The sequence below is a fragment of the Ovis canadensis genome, chromosome 1 (genome assembly GCF_042477335.2).
Source record: "Ovis canadensis isolate MfBH-ARS-UI-01 breed Bighorn chromosome 1, ARS-UI_OviCan_v2, whole genome shotgun sequence".
Taxonomy (NCBI): domain Eukaryota; kingdom Metazoa; phylum Chordata; class Mammalia; order Artiodactyla; family Bovidae; genus Ovis; species Ovis canadensis.
This window is the reverse complement of record NC_091245.1, coordinates 86,469,401-86,483,375: the sequence shown is the minus strand read 5'-3', so window position 1 is coordinate 86,483,375 and position 13,975 is coordinate 86,469,401. Positions and strand designations below refer to the sequence as shown.

The 13,975-nt window shown below is 36.5% G+C and overlaps 1 protein-coding gene across 1 annotated transcript in view; it reads left to right on the top strand.

Moving 5' to 3' along the window:
• The window catches only part of LOC138445362 (mitochondrial adenyl nucleotide antiporter SLC25A24-like), a 63,162-nt gene that overhangs the window by 41,965 nt on the left and 7,222 nt on the right, over positions 1-13,975 (top strand). The window contains exon 8 of the mRNA XM_069599307.1: positions 1,160-1,301. Within this exon, the coding sequence (XP_069455408.1) occupies positions 1,160-1,301 (142 nt within the window). The remainder of the gene's footprint in view (positions 1-1,159; positions 1,302-13,975) is intronic.

Genomic DNA, 13,975 nt, shown 5'->3' with positions numbered 1-13,975 from the left:
TTTAGAGACTTTGTCCATGAACAGTGACATTCTGAAGCCCTAAGGTTTAGGGCTTCAACATAAGAATTTTGGTGGTGGGGGGACACAATTCAGCCCATTAGAAGTAAACAATGGCATTGTCTAGTATCTTTAGATTAAAATAATTATTTTTATATTTCAAAACCATTTAATCAGTCATTTAAAGCATGATCTGGACACTCTGGGGGTGAATTTCTGGGACCTTTTCTAAGGGTCCTTGAAGCCTGAACTATTTTCATAATATGAAGATGTTATTTACCTTTGTCACTTTCATTCTCTTGCGATGAAAGAGTTTTTTTTCCCCCCCAGATTAATGATAACATCATTCCTCTGCTGGTTAATAAGAACATACTCTTCAGTTTAAAATTTTTCTGTTTTAATGTCTCATATGATAGATAATATTGATAGATGTAACCTATATAAACAAAAACTTTTTGGTGTCCTCAAAGATATTTAAGAGTGTAAAGGAGTGCTGAAACAAAAATACTGCTGTAAGAAGAAATGCAGTTTGACAGAATAAGCTTCCATAAAGATTAGGCAACCAGGGATCTAAAGTCCAGATTCACTTTCCATCAATAAGGTCCTCTAATCTCATGGTGTTTTGATGCATAGAGAACACCTCTGGATAATTTTGATTGCTAGGATGGTGCTTAGGAAAAAAGAGAATATTTAGATAATTTGAGTCCTTGAAATTTTGAAAAGAAAAGAAAGTGAAAGTCACTCTTTCGGGTCTGACTTTTTGTAACACCATGGACTATGTGTCCATGGAATTCTCCAGGCCAGAATACTGGAGTGGGTAGCTGTTCCCTTCTCCAGGGGATCTTGCCAACCCAGGGATCGAACCCAGGTCTTACACATTGCAGGCGGATTTTTTACTAGCTGAGCCACCAGGAAAGTGAAATATTGAGGGCTTTATTAATTTGCATTAAGTTATGTGAAAAGTTAGCAGTTCAAAAATATATATCCTATGGCTTTTGCTACTCTGTACTGGATTACTGCATTCTGGATTTTATATACTTTGCTAATGTAACACAGAAGATAGCAAGGAGTCTGACTATGGTGAGAAAATATATTAGCATTTTATTATCTTGGTTCTTCTTTAACAGCTGTTAAAGTGTATTGTTACTTTGTTCTCTGTCAGCTTTTGAAGACTCACTGGCTAAACACTCATGCAGAAGACCCTGGATTGGTGATTTTGATGGGATGTTGTGCCTTCTCTAACTTTTGTGGTCAGTTTGTCAGCTACCCACTGAATCTAGTGAGAACTCGCATGCAGGTTCAAGGTGAGTTTTTGTGAGAAGGATGATAGTTACAAAACTCCATATGATTTAGGATTTTTACTTTCTGCTCTGAAGAATGTCTTAGAATTCTCCTCATTACCACCATTCATGTTAGTGTTTTTGAAAAGACTAAATTAGGAAATCCTCCTCATATGAGTTTTAGTGGTGCTATTTATTTGAAATTGAGTTTTAAAGATCAAATCTAAACTTTATAGCCACGTGAAGATGGGATATTCTGCCTTGGATGGTAGAATTAATGTCTCCATGCCAAAGGTATCCAGTCTATTCTTGAACTAGAGTTTACAAGATTGTGATAATGAAGGATTCAAAATTTAGGTATTTATCTAAGTGACTTTTAAAGGATTTTTGCAAGATGGTATATAGTGATTCAAATTCATTTAAAAAGAAGTTGATAAAATATCTGCCAATTATTAAAACAAATTTATCTGTTGAATTCAGAAAGAGTCTGTCTTTCAATCGACAACTGTTGACTATAGGAATTTTTACAAATATATATATACATGAAACTACCAACTAGATTAAGACAGTACATTTTTAGCATTAGAGAAGGTTTCTTTATGCCTTTCCCAGTTAATAAACATTCCATACCAAAGTAATTATTATTCTGATTTTATCACCATTTATTAGTTTATCTGTTCTTAAAAACTGTGTACTGTCTTGGAGAGTCATTGTTACATGTAGTCTTTTTCTTTGCTCTATAATATTCCACTTTATCCATTATACTATTGATGACCATCTGGGTTGTTTCTGTTTTGGGGCTATTATGAATAAAATGGATATGAATATTCATGTACTTGTCTTTTGAAAAACATAAGCATCTTTTTTGATTATAGAATAAATGCATATTCAACTTTAGTAGATATTGTCAAATTTGTTTTCCAAAATGCTTATTTCAGTTTGCATTATAAAAGCAATCTATAAGTCCCAGTCGCTCATCTTTGTTAGCACTTGTTATTGTCAGTCTTACAATTTAGATATTCTGCTGATGTACAATAAAATATCTTTGTGACTTTTCTCAGTGTCTAGTGAATTTGAATATTTTTTATGTGCTCATTTACCATTTGTATGGTGGTGGTTTAGTTACTCAGTCATGGCCGACTCTTTGTGACCTCATGCACTGTAGCCTGCCAGTCTTCTCTGTCCATGGGATTCTCTAGGCAAGAATACTGGAGTGGGTTGCCACTTCCTTCTCCAGGGGATCTTCCCGACCCAGAGATCGAACCCAGGTCTCCTGCATTGCAGGCAGATTCTTTACCAACTGAGCCACCAGGGAAGCCTTACTATTTGTATATCCTCTTCTATAAAGTGTTTTTGTCCATCAAAAAATAACTGGATTGCTTCCCCTCCACCCCCGGATTTGTAGAAATTCTTTGTATATTCTGGATACAAGTCAGTTGTCAAATTTGTATACTGCAAACATTTTCTTCAAGTCTGTGGCTTGTATTTTCAGTCTTTTAAGGGTATCTTTTGATGACCAGATGTTCCTCACTTTCTTGAAGTACAAATTACTAATCTTTTCTTTTGGTGTTTTGTTTAAAAAACTGCCTAATACAAGATCACAAATTTTTTCTATTTTCTATTAGAAAATTTATCATGTTACCTTTTCCTATTTAGGTCTGCAACTCAGGATGTTTTGTGTGTATTTATAGTGATGAAAGTAAAAACTTATTTTTTTCTCATCTAGATCAATTTATTGAAAGGATCATTCTTTCTTTATTGCATTGTGGTAAATCAGGTTACTCTAGTTGTATGGTCCTGTTTCTGAATTCTCTACTCTGTTCTATTTAACTACTTATATTAATAAGTATATTGTTTTAATTATTGTAGCTTTATAAGAAATCTTCATATGTATTATAAACCCTTTAATGTAGCTGATTTTCAAGATTATCTTAGAAAGTTTTGGCACTTTGCATTTTTACATAAACTGTAAAACCATCCTGTTAATTCTCACATCAAAAAACCCTGCTAAGATTTTGATTGAGATTATTTTGATTAATAATGGTAATCTAAATTAATTTTTAGATTAATTTAGTAATAATTTAGATCTTAGAAGTCCATGAACATGATATACCTCTTCACTTATATATTTAGGGCTTATTTAATTTCTCATAGTAATATTTTATGTTTTTCAATATACATGTGATATGTATCTTTTCTTAGGTATATTACTAGACATTTAATTTTTGTGTGTGTGATGACAAATGGAATTTTATACAATATTTATTTCTAAATGTTAGCTTTTGCCAGATTTTAGAAATACAGTTGGTTCTGGAATAATAATCTTGTATCCAGCAACCTTGCTAAATATATGTATTAATTGTAATAGTTTATCTGTCAGTTTTTCTTTTTATTTTGGGTTTTATATGTACATAGATATGCCTTCTGTGAATACAATAGTTTGGTGTCTTCCTTTCCAGTTTTTATACTTTTCCCCTTTTTTCCTTGCTTCATGGCACTGGTTGAGACCTCCAGTGTAATGTACAATGGTAATGGTAGGAGTAAGCATTTTATCTCATTCCTACTCAGAGGAAGATTGTTTAGCATTTTGCCATTGAGTTTGTTGTTTGCTGTGGAGTTTTTGAATATACTCTTAGGGAGATTAAGAAAGTTCCCTTCTGTTCTTAGTTTGCTGAAATTTAAATTATGAATTGGCATTTAATTTTATCAATTGCCTTTTCTGCATTTATCAAAATAACACTGATTTCTCTCCTTTCTTCTGCAAATTGCACAGTGATTTTAAAATGTTAACCTTGAAATCATGGGAAAAAATTCACATGTTCATGCTGCATTGCCCTTTTGTATGGAGTTTAATTTGATTGATAGTATTTTGATTGATATTTTTATATCTATATTCATGAGGTTTTGTTGTAATTTTCTTTTTTTATTAGGCAAATGAAATTTTAATAATTTTTATAATCATATAAAATAGGAAGAGCTTATAAATACATGTAATAAATTTTGTGCAGAATCACTACAGAGAAAGTTATAAAAGTTTAGTGAGAGACATTTTGTAACACTCCCAAATCAGATATGTATACCATGTTCATGGATTGGAAGACTCAGTATGATAAACATGCCAATTCTCTTCAAATTTATTTATTTATTTATTTTATTTTAACCCTCTCTTTTAAAATTTTTTATTTTTTAAGAAATTTATTAATTGGAGGCTAATTATTTCAATATTCTAGTGGTGGTTTGTGCCATACATTGACATGAATCGGCCATGAGTGTACATGTGTTCCCCATCCTGAGCCCCCGTTCTACCCCTTTCCCCATCCCACCCCTCTGGATCAGCACAGTACAACAGCCCTGAGCACCCTGTCTCATGCATCGAACCTGGACTGGTGATCTGTTTCACATATGATGATAATATACATGTTTCAATGTTATTCTCTCAAATCATCCCACCCTCGCCTTCTCCAACAGAGTCCAAAAGGCTGTTCTATACATCTGTGTCTCTTGCTGTCTCACATATAGGGTTATCATTACCATCTTTCTAAATTTCATATATATATGCATTAGTATGCTGTATTGGTGTTTTTCTTTCTGACTTACTTCACTGTGTATAATAGGCTCCAGTTTCATCCACCTCATTAGAACCAATTCAAATGTATTCTTTTTAATGGCTGAGTAACATTCCATTGTGTATATGTATCACAGCTTTCTTATCCATTCTTCTATTGATGGACATCTAGGTTGCTTCCATGTCCTGGCTATTATAAACAGTGCTGTGATGAACATTGGGGTACACGTGTCTCTCCTTGGTGCGTATTACCAGCATGGGGATTGCTGGGTCATATGGCAGTTCTATTTCCAGTTTTTTAAGGAATCTCCACACTGTTCTCCATAGTGGCTGTACTAGTTTGCATTCCCACCAACAGTGTAAGAGGGTTGCCTTTTCTTCACACCTTCTCCAGCATTTATTGTTTGTAGACTTTTGGATAGCAGCCATTCTGATCGGCGTTAGATGGTACCTCATTGTGGTTTTGATTTGCACTTCTCTGATAATGAGTGATGTTGAGCATCTTTTCAAGTGTTTGTTAGCCATCTGCATGTCTTCTTTGGAGAAATGTCTGTTTAGTTCTTTGGCCTGTTTTTTGATTGGGTCATTTCTTTTTCTGGAATTGAGCTTCAGGAGTTGGTTGTACATTTTTGAGATTAATTCTTTGTCAGTTGCTTCATTTGCTATTATTTTCTCCCATTCTGAAGGCTGTCTTTTTACCTTGCTTATAGTTTCCTTCGTTGTGCAAAAGCTTTTAAGTTTAATTAGGTCGCGTTTATTTCTGCTTTTATTTCCATTACTCTGGGAGGTGGATCATAGAGGATCCTGCTGTGATTTATGTCGGAGAGTGTTTTGCCTATGTTTTCCTCTAAGAGTTTTATAGTTTCTGGTCTTACATTTATATCTTTAATCCATTTTGAGTTTATTTTTGTGTATGGTGTTAGAAAGTGTTCTAGTTTCATTCTTTTACAAGTGGTTGACCAGTTTTCCCAACACCACGTGTTAAAGAGATTGTCTTTTCTCCATTGTATATTCTTGCCTCCTTTGTCAAAGATAAGGTGTTCATAGGTGTGTGGATTTATCTCTGGGCTTTCTATTTTGTTCCATTGATCTATATTTCTATCTTTGTGCAAGTACCATACTGTCTTGATGACTGTGGCTTTGTAGTAGAGCCTGAAGTCAGGCAGGTTGATTCCTTCAGTTCCATTCTTCTTTGTCAAGATTTCTTTGGCTATTCGAGGTTTTTTTGTATTTCCATACAAATTGTGAAATTAGTTGTTCTAGTTCTGTGAAAAATACCATTGGTAGCTTGATAGGGATTGCATTGAATCTATAGATTGCTTTGGGTAGTATACTCATTTTCACTATATTGATTCTTCCAATCCATGAACATGGTATATTTCTCCATCTATTTGTGTCCTCTTTGATTTCTTTCATCAGTGTTTTATAGTTTTCTATATATAGGTCTCTAGTTTCTTTAGGTAGATATATTCCCAAGTATTTTATTATTTTTGTTGCAATGGTGAATGGAATTATTTCCTTAATTTCTCTCACTGTTTCCTCATTGTTAGTGTATAGGAATGCAAGATATTTCTCTGTGTTAATTTTATATCCTGCAACTTTACTATATTCATTGATTAGCTCTAGTAATTTTCTGGTGGAATCTTTAGGGTTTTCCATGTAGAGGATCATGTCATTTGCAAACAGTGAGAGTTTTACTTCTTTTCCAATCTGGATTCCTTTTATTTCTTTTTCTGCTCTGATTGCTGTGGCCCAAACTCCCAAAACTATGTTGAATAGTAATGGTGAGAGTGGGCACCCTTGTCTTGTTCCTGACTTTAGGGGAAGTGCTTTCAATTTTTCACTATTGAGGATAATGTTTGCTGTAGGTTTGTCATATATTAGTGAGTGATGGCTCAGATGGTAAAGCGTCTGCCTGCAATGCGGGAGACCCAGGTTTGATTCCTGGGCCAGGAAGATCCCCTGGAGGAGGAAATGGCAATCCACTCCAACACTCTTGCCTGGAAAATCCCATGGACGGAGGAGCCTGGTAGGCTACAGTCCATGGGGTCGCAAAGAGTCAGACACGACTGAGCAACTTCTCTTTCACTTGTCATATATCACTTTTATTATGTTGAGGTATGTTCCTTCTATTCCTGCTTTCTGGAGGGTTTTTATCATAAATGGATGTTAAATTTTGTCAAAGGCTGTCTCTGCATCTACTGAGATACTCATATGGTTTTTATCTTTCAATTTGTTAATGTGGTGTATTACTTTGATTGATTTGCAGATATTGAAGAATCCTTGCATCCCTGGGATAAAGCCCACTTGGTCATGATGTATGATCTTTTTAGTATGTTGTTGGATTCTGTTTGCTAGAATTTTGTTAAGGACTTTTGATCTATGTTCATCAATGATATTGGCCTGTAGTTTTCTTTTTTGTGTGTGGCATCTTTGTCAGGTTTTGTTATTAGGGTTATGATGGCCTCCTAGAATGAATTTAGGAGTTTACCTTCCTCTGCAGTTTTCTGGAAGAGTTTGAGTAGGATAGGTGTTAGCTCTTCTCTAAATTTTTGGTAGAATTCAGCTGTGAAGCCATCTGGTCCTTGGTTTTTGTTTACTGGAAGATTTCTGAATATAGTTTCAATTTTCGTGCTTGTGATGGGTCTGTTAAGATTTTCTATTTCTTCCTGGTTCAGTTTTGGAAAATTGTACTTTTCTAAGAATTTGTTCATTTCATCCAAGTTGTCCATTTTATTGGCATACAGTTGCTGATAATAGTCTTTTGTGATCCTTTATATGTTTGTGTTGTCTGTTGTGATTTCTTCATTTTCACTTCTAATTTTGTTGTTTTGATTCTTCTCCCTTTGTTTCTTGATGAGTCTGGCTAATGGTTTGTCAATTTTATTTATCTTCTCAAAAAAGCAGCTTTTATGTTTGTTGATTTTTGCTGTGGTCTCTTTTGTTTCTTTTGCATTTATTTCTGCCCTAATTTTTAAGATTTCTTTCCTTCTACTAACCCTGGGGTTCTTCATTTTTTCCTTTTCTAGTTGCTTTAGGTGTAAACTTAGGTAATTTATTTGACTTTTTTCTTGTTTCTTGAGGTAAGCCTGTATTGCTATGAACCTTCCCCTTAGCACTGCTTTTACAGTGTCCCATAGGTTTTGGGTTGTTGTGTTTTCATTTTCATTCATTTCTATGCATATTTTGATTTCTTGTTTGATTTCTTTGATTTGTTGGTTATTCAGAAGTGTGTTGTTCAGCCTTCATATGTTGGAATTTTTAATAGTTTTCTCATGTAGTTGACATCTAGTCTTACTGCACTGTGGTCAGAAAAGACGCTTGGAATGATTTCAATTTTGAATTTACCTAGGCTAGATTTATGGCCCAGGATGTGATCTATCCTGGAGAAGTTTCCATCTGCAGTTGAGAAAAAGGTGAAATCATTGTTTTGGGGTGAAATGTCCTATATATATCAATTAGGTCTAACTGGTCCATTGTATCATTTAAAGTTTGTGTTTCCTTGTTAATTTTCTGTTTAGTTGATCTATCCATAGGTGTGAGTGGGGTATTAAAGTCTCCCACTATTATTTTGTTATTGTTAGTTTCCCCTTTCATACTTGTTAGCCTTTGCCTTACATATTGTGGTGCTCCTATGTTGGGTGCATATATATTTATAATTGTTATATCTTCTTGGATTAATCCTTTGATCATTATGTAGTGTCCTTCTTTGTCTCTTTTCACAGTCTTTGTTTTAAGATTTATTTTATCTGACATGAGTATTGCTACTTCTGCTTTCTTTTGGTCTCCATTTGCATGAAATATCTGTTTCCAGCCCTTCACTTTCTGTCTGTATGTGTCCCTAGGTTTGAGGTGGGTCTCTTGTATACAGCATATATAGGTGTCTTGTTTTTGTTTCCATTCAGCCAATCTTTGTCTTTTGGTTGGGGCATTCAACCCATTTACGTTTAAGGTAATTATTGATAAGTATGATCCCATTGCCATTTACTTTGTTGTTTGGGGTTCGTGTTTACACACCCTTTCTGTGTTTCCTTTCTAGAGAATATCCTTTAGCATTTGTTGAAGAGCTGGTTTGGTGGTGCTGAATTCTCTCAGCTTTTGCTTGTCTGTAAAGCTCTTGATTTCTCCTTCATATTTGAATGAGGTCCTTGCTGGGCAGTAATCTGGGTTGTAGGTTTTTGTCTTTCATCACCTGAAGTGTGTCCTGCCATTCCCTCCTGGCCTGAAGAGTTTCTATTGAAAGATCAGCTGTTATCCTTATGGGAATCCCCTTGTGTGTCATTTGTTGTTTTTCTCTTGCTGCTTTTAATATTTGTTCTTTGTGTTTGACCTTTGTTTTGATTAATATGTGTCTGGGGGTGTAACTACAGTGTTTTAATCTGTTGCACCTGTCACTTCCAAAGCAGTTCCCTCTGTTTATTTTGGCTTTGTCTGTTTGCAGGTCTCTTTAGTGTCTAATTCCCGCCCTGACACAAGGAGGCGAAGGTGGTCACTTCTTTAGGCTCACTTGTTCAGTTGTGCTCTGGGGAGTGAGGGACACCGTAAACAAATATCACTGGCGTATGTGGGGAGTGCTCGCAATGTCTCGGCCACACTGGGTTTGCCCCCGCTCATGGTGTGTGTGTTTTCCCAGTCTACACTGTTCAGGCTCCAGGTTGCTCTGCAGGGGAATTGTCTAAAGCGGGCCCTGGGTTGCGTGCACTTCCCAGGTCTAAGCTGCTCAGGTTCAGGTTCACAGGTACTCCACAAAGGCGCAGACCCATTTAGGCCTGAGTTTTGTGCCCTTCCCAGGTCCAAGCAGCTCAGGTGACCAGTTGCTTGGCGAGTGCACTCTCCCTAGGTGGGGGATGCATCTTATCGCCTCTCCCATCCTGGCCACTTGGTTTCCTGGGTGCACAGCAGGAGGGCCCTCTCAGGTGTGCTGTATGACTCTTCTGGGGAGCTGATCTCTGGGTGTGACCCTCCCGGCGGATGTCAACCATCAAGGATCCCAGGAAGTCTTGGTTAGCAATTGGGAGGCTGCTCACAGTTTGGTAGAGGATGCCATCTCTGGGGTTGAATTTGCCCCTTGCCTTTCCGGCTCTCGCTGCCGCCTGCCTGCCTCCCTGACTCCGGTGGGAGATGGGCCGGTCTGCAGCCGGCTAGCTCTCCTTTGGTATTCGTTCAGTCCTTGGTGTTCTGTGAGTGGGCCCAGCAGTGCCTTCAGTTCAGTTCAGTCACTCAGTCATGTCCGACTCTTTGCGACCCATGAATCGCAGCATGCCAGGCCTCCCTGTCCATCACCAACTCCCAGAGTTCACTCAGACTCACATCCATCGAGTCAGTGATGCCATCCAGCCATCTCATCCTCTGTCGTCCCCTTCTCCTCCTGCCCCCAATCCCTCCCAGCATCAGAGTCTTTTCCAATGAGTCAACTCTTCCATGAGGTGGCCAAAGTACTGGAGTTTCAGCTTTAGCATCATTCCTTCCAAAGAAATCCCAGGGCTAATCTCCTTCAGAATGGACTGGTTGGATCTCCTTGCAGTCCAAGGGACTCTCAAGAGTCTTCTCCAACACCACAGTTCAAAAGCATCAATTCTTTGGCTCTCAGCCTTCTTCACAGTCCAACTCTCACATCCATACATGACCACTGGAAAAACCATAGCCTTGACTAGACGGACCTTAGTTGGCAAAGTAATGTCTCTGCTTTTTAATATGCTATTTAGGTTGGTCATAACTTTTCTTCCGAGGAGTAAGTGTCTTTTAATTTCATGGCTGCAGTCACCATCTGCAGTGATTTTGGAGCCCCCCAAAATAAAGTCAGCTACTGTTTCCACTGTTTCCCCATCTATTTGCCATGGAGTGATGGGACCGGATGCCATGATCTTTGTTTTCTGAATGTTGAGCTTTAAGCCAACTTTTTCACTCCCCTCTTTCACTTTCATCAAGAGGCTTTTTAGTTCCTCTTCACTTTCTGCCATAAGGGTGGTGTCGTCTGCATATCTGAGGTGACTGATATTTCTCCTGGCAATCTTGATTCCAGCTTGTGTTTCTTCCAGCCCAGCGTTTCTCATGATGTACTCTGCATATACGTTAAATAAGCAGGGTGACAATATACAGCCTTGATGTACTCCTTTTCCTATTTGGAACCAGTCTGTTGTTCCATGTCCAGTTCTAACTGTTGCTTCCTGACCTGCATACAGATTTTTCAAGAGGCAGGTCAGGTGGTCTGGGATTCCCATCTCTTTCAGAATTTTCCACAGTTTATTGTGACCCACACAGTCAAAAGCTTTGGCATAGTCAATAAACTAGAAATAGGGCTTTCCACGGGACAGTTCTCTCTTTCTCTCTCTCTTTTTTTCCCTTCTCTCTTTCTGGCTATCCCACAGTTTGGGTTGCTATCTCATTTTAGCTCCCTCAGATTGCCCTCAATGCAGACCAGGCCTCCCTGTTCAGGCCCCGCTTATTGGTGGCGGATGCGAACGTCTGGGCTACTTTTCTGCTGGGAGTTGCTGTTAGGCACATAATCTGTGGGTTTTATTTATTATTTATTTATTTTTCCTCCTGATTATGTTGCCCTCTGAGATTCCAAAACTCCCCACAGACCCGCCAGTGAGAGGGTTTCCTGGTGTTTGGAAACCTCCTCTTTTAAGACTCCCTTCCCGGGATGGGTCTCCATCCCTACCTCTTTTGTCTCTTTTTTAAATCTTTTATATTTTGTCCTACCTCCTTTCGAAGACAATGGGCTCCCTTTCTTGGTGCCTGATGTCCTCTGCCAACATTCAGAAGTCATTTTGTGGAATTTGCTCACCGTTCAAATGTTCTTTTGATGAATTTGTGGGGGAGAAAGTGGTCTCCCTGTCCTATTCCTCTGCCATCTTAGGACTGCCCCCTGGCTGTAATTTTCTTTCCTCGTAATGTTCTAATGTTCTTATCAGGTTTTGGTATTATGGTTACATTGGCCCCATAAATACAGGAAATGTTCCTTCTTTTTCTATTCTTTGGAAGAATTTGTATATGATTAGAATTGTTTTTTCCTTAAATAGTTGGAAAAATTCACCAGTGAAGCCAATTTTGTCTGAATATTTTTGATGGAAGGTTTTCTTCCCCCTGTATTTTAATTACAGATTTGAGTTCTTTAAAAGTTATTAATTATTCAGGCTTCCTATTTCTTCTTTTGCCAGTGTGAAGACATTATATTTTTCAAAGAATTTATCTATTTCATCTAAACATCTAAATTAATTAGCTAAGGTCATTAATAATGTCCTTTTATTAAACCCTTGATAATGCTGTTGGTCTTAAGTGATGTCTCCTTTTTCATTTCTGATATAAGCAATTTGTTATTTTTCCTTTCTTTTTCTTAATCACATTTGTTGGGGTTTACTGATTTCATCTATTGACATTATTGATTTTTCTCTGTTGTTTGTTTTTATTTCATTGGTTTCTGTTCTTCTCTGTATTATTTTCATCCTCCTTTTTCTCTTTTAATTTCTTGAGTTAGAGGTTTAGGTCAGAAGTTGACAAACTAGGCCTGGAGGCCAAATCTGACTCTCTATTTATAGAAATAAACTTTAATTGGAACACAGTCACCTTCATTTATTTACATATTGTCTATGGCTACTTTCATGCTGCAATGGCAGGGTTAAGTAGCTGCAAGAGGCCCCGAAGCCTAAAATATTTACTCTCTGGGCCATTATAGAAAAAGCTTGCTGACCCCTGGTTATGATAATTGATTTAAAATCTTTCTTCTCTAATATATAAATTCTATTGAATAAGTTCATATCTCTGTAAGTACTGCTTTACTTCTACACTATAAATTGATATCATTTTCATTATTATTCATTTCAAAATATCATCCAAATTTCCACTGTGATTTCTTTCTTGACCCATTGACTATTTAGAATATACCCATTGGTTATATACAATGTACTCATTGTATGTTGCTTAATTTACACACATTTGGGGATTTTCCAATGATCTTTTTAACAGTGAACTTTCAGTTTAATTACACTGTATAGAGAGAATATACTGTGCATGATTTCTATACTTCGAAATGTATTGAGACTTGCTTTATGGTCCAGATATAGTCTATCTTGGTAAATGTTCACTGTACACTTGGAAAAGAAAGTCGGTTTTGAAGTTGTATTTAGTATTCTATATATGTGTTAAAGAATCTGCCTGCCAGTGCAGGAGATGCAGGAGACGTGGGTCAGGAAGATCCTTTGGAGTAGGAAATGGCAACTTACTCCAGTGCTCTTGCCTGGAAAATTCAATGGATAGCAGAGCCTGGTGGGCTACAATCCATGGGGTTGAAAAGAGTTAGATATGACTGAATAACTGAGCACAGCACAGAACATATATGTTATGAAAGGTCAATTAGGTAAATGCTTTGTAAATGTTTTATATTCTTACTGATTTTTTGGTCTGCTTTTTCTATTGACAGAATTGTGTTTAAATCTCTAATCATGATTATAGATTTTTCCATCCCTCCTTTAACTTGGTCAACTTTGGCTTTATATGTTCTGAAGCTATATTATTATTATGTGAATTGCAATTTAGAGTGATTCTTTTCTTATTATGAAATGTTCCTCTTATTTCTAGTAATGTTTTGCCTTAAAAAGTCTACTTTGGCTGATACTATATAGTTACAATGGCTTTCTTTTGGTTAATGTTTACTTGGTATAATTTTTAAACACCTTTTTACTTTCAGCCTTTGTGTATCCTTATATATAATATATCCATTATGAAAAGCATATAGTTAGATCTTCAAGAAAAATTCAGTGTGATTATTTTGCTTTAGTACATTTGTATTTTAAGGTACTATTGCATGTTAAGTGGAGACCACATATTATATCAGATATGTTCATTAGTTCTTCTATATTATCTTGTTAGTTATATATTCTTTATTTTTCTTTTAATGGTTACTTTGAAGATTACAAATCTTTTGTTAATTACAGCCTACCTTAAATTAGTATTTTTACCAATTTCTAATATAACAGTTTGACTTTTCATTTATACTGCCTCCTTTTATGCAGCTGTTGTCATGTATTTTACTAGAGCATATGTTTTAAACCCCCAAGACATTACTGTTTTAAAAATCAGCATTAATATATATTTTATTCTCTTTTTGTTTCTATTTCCTTTCCTGAATTTC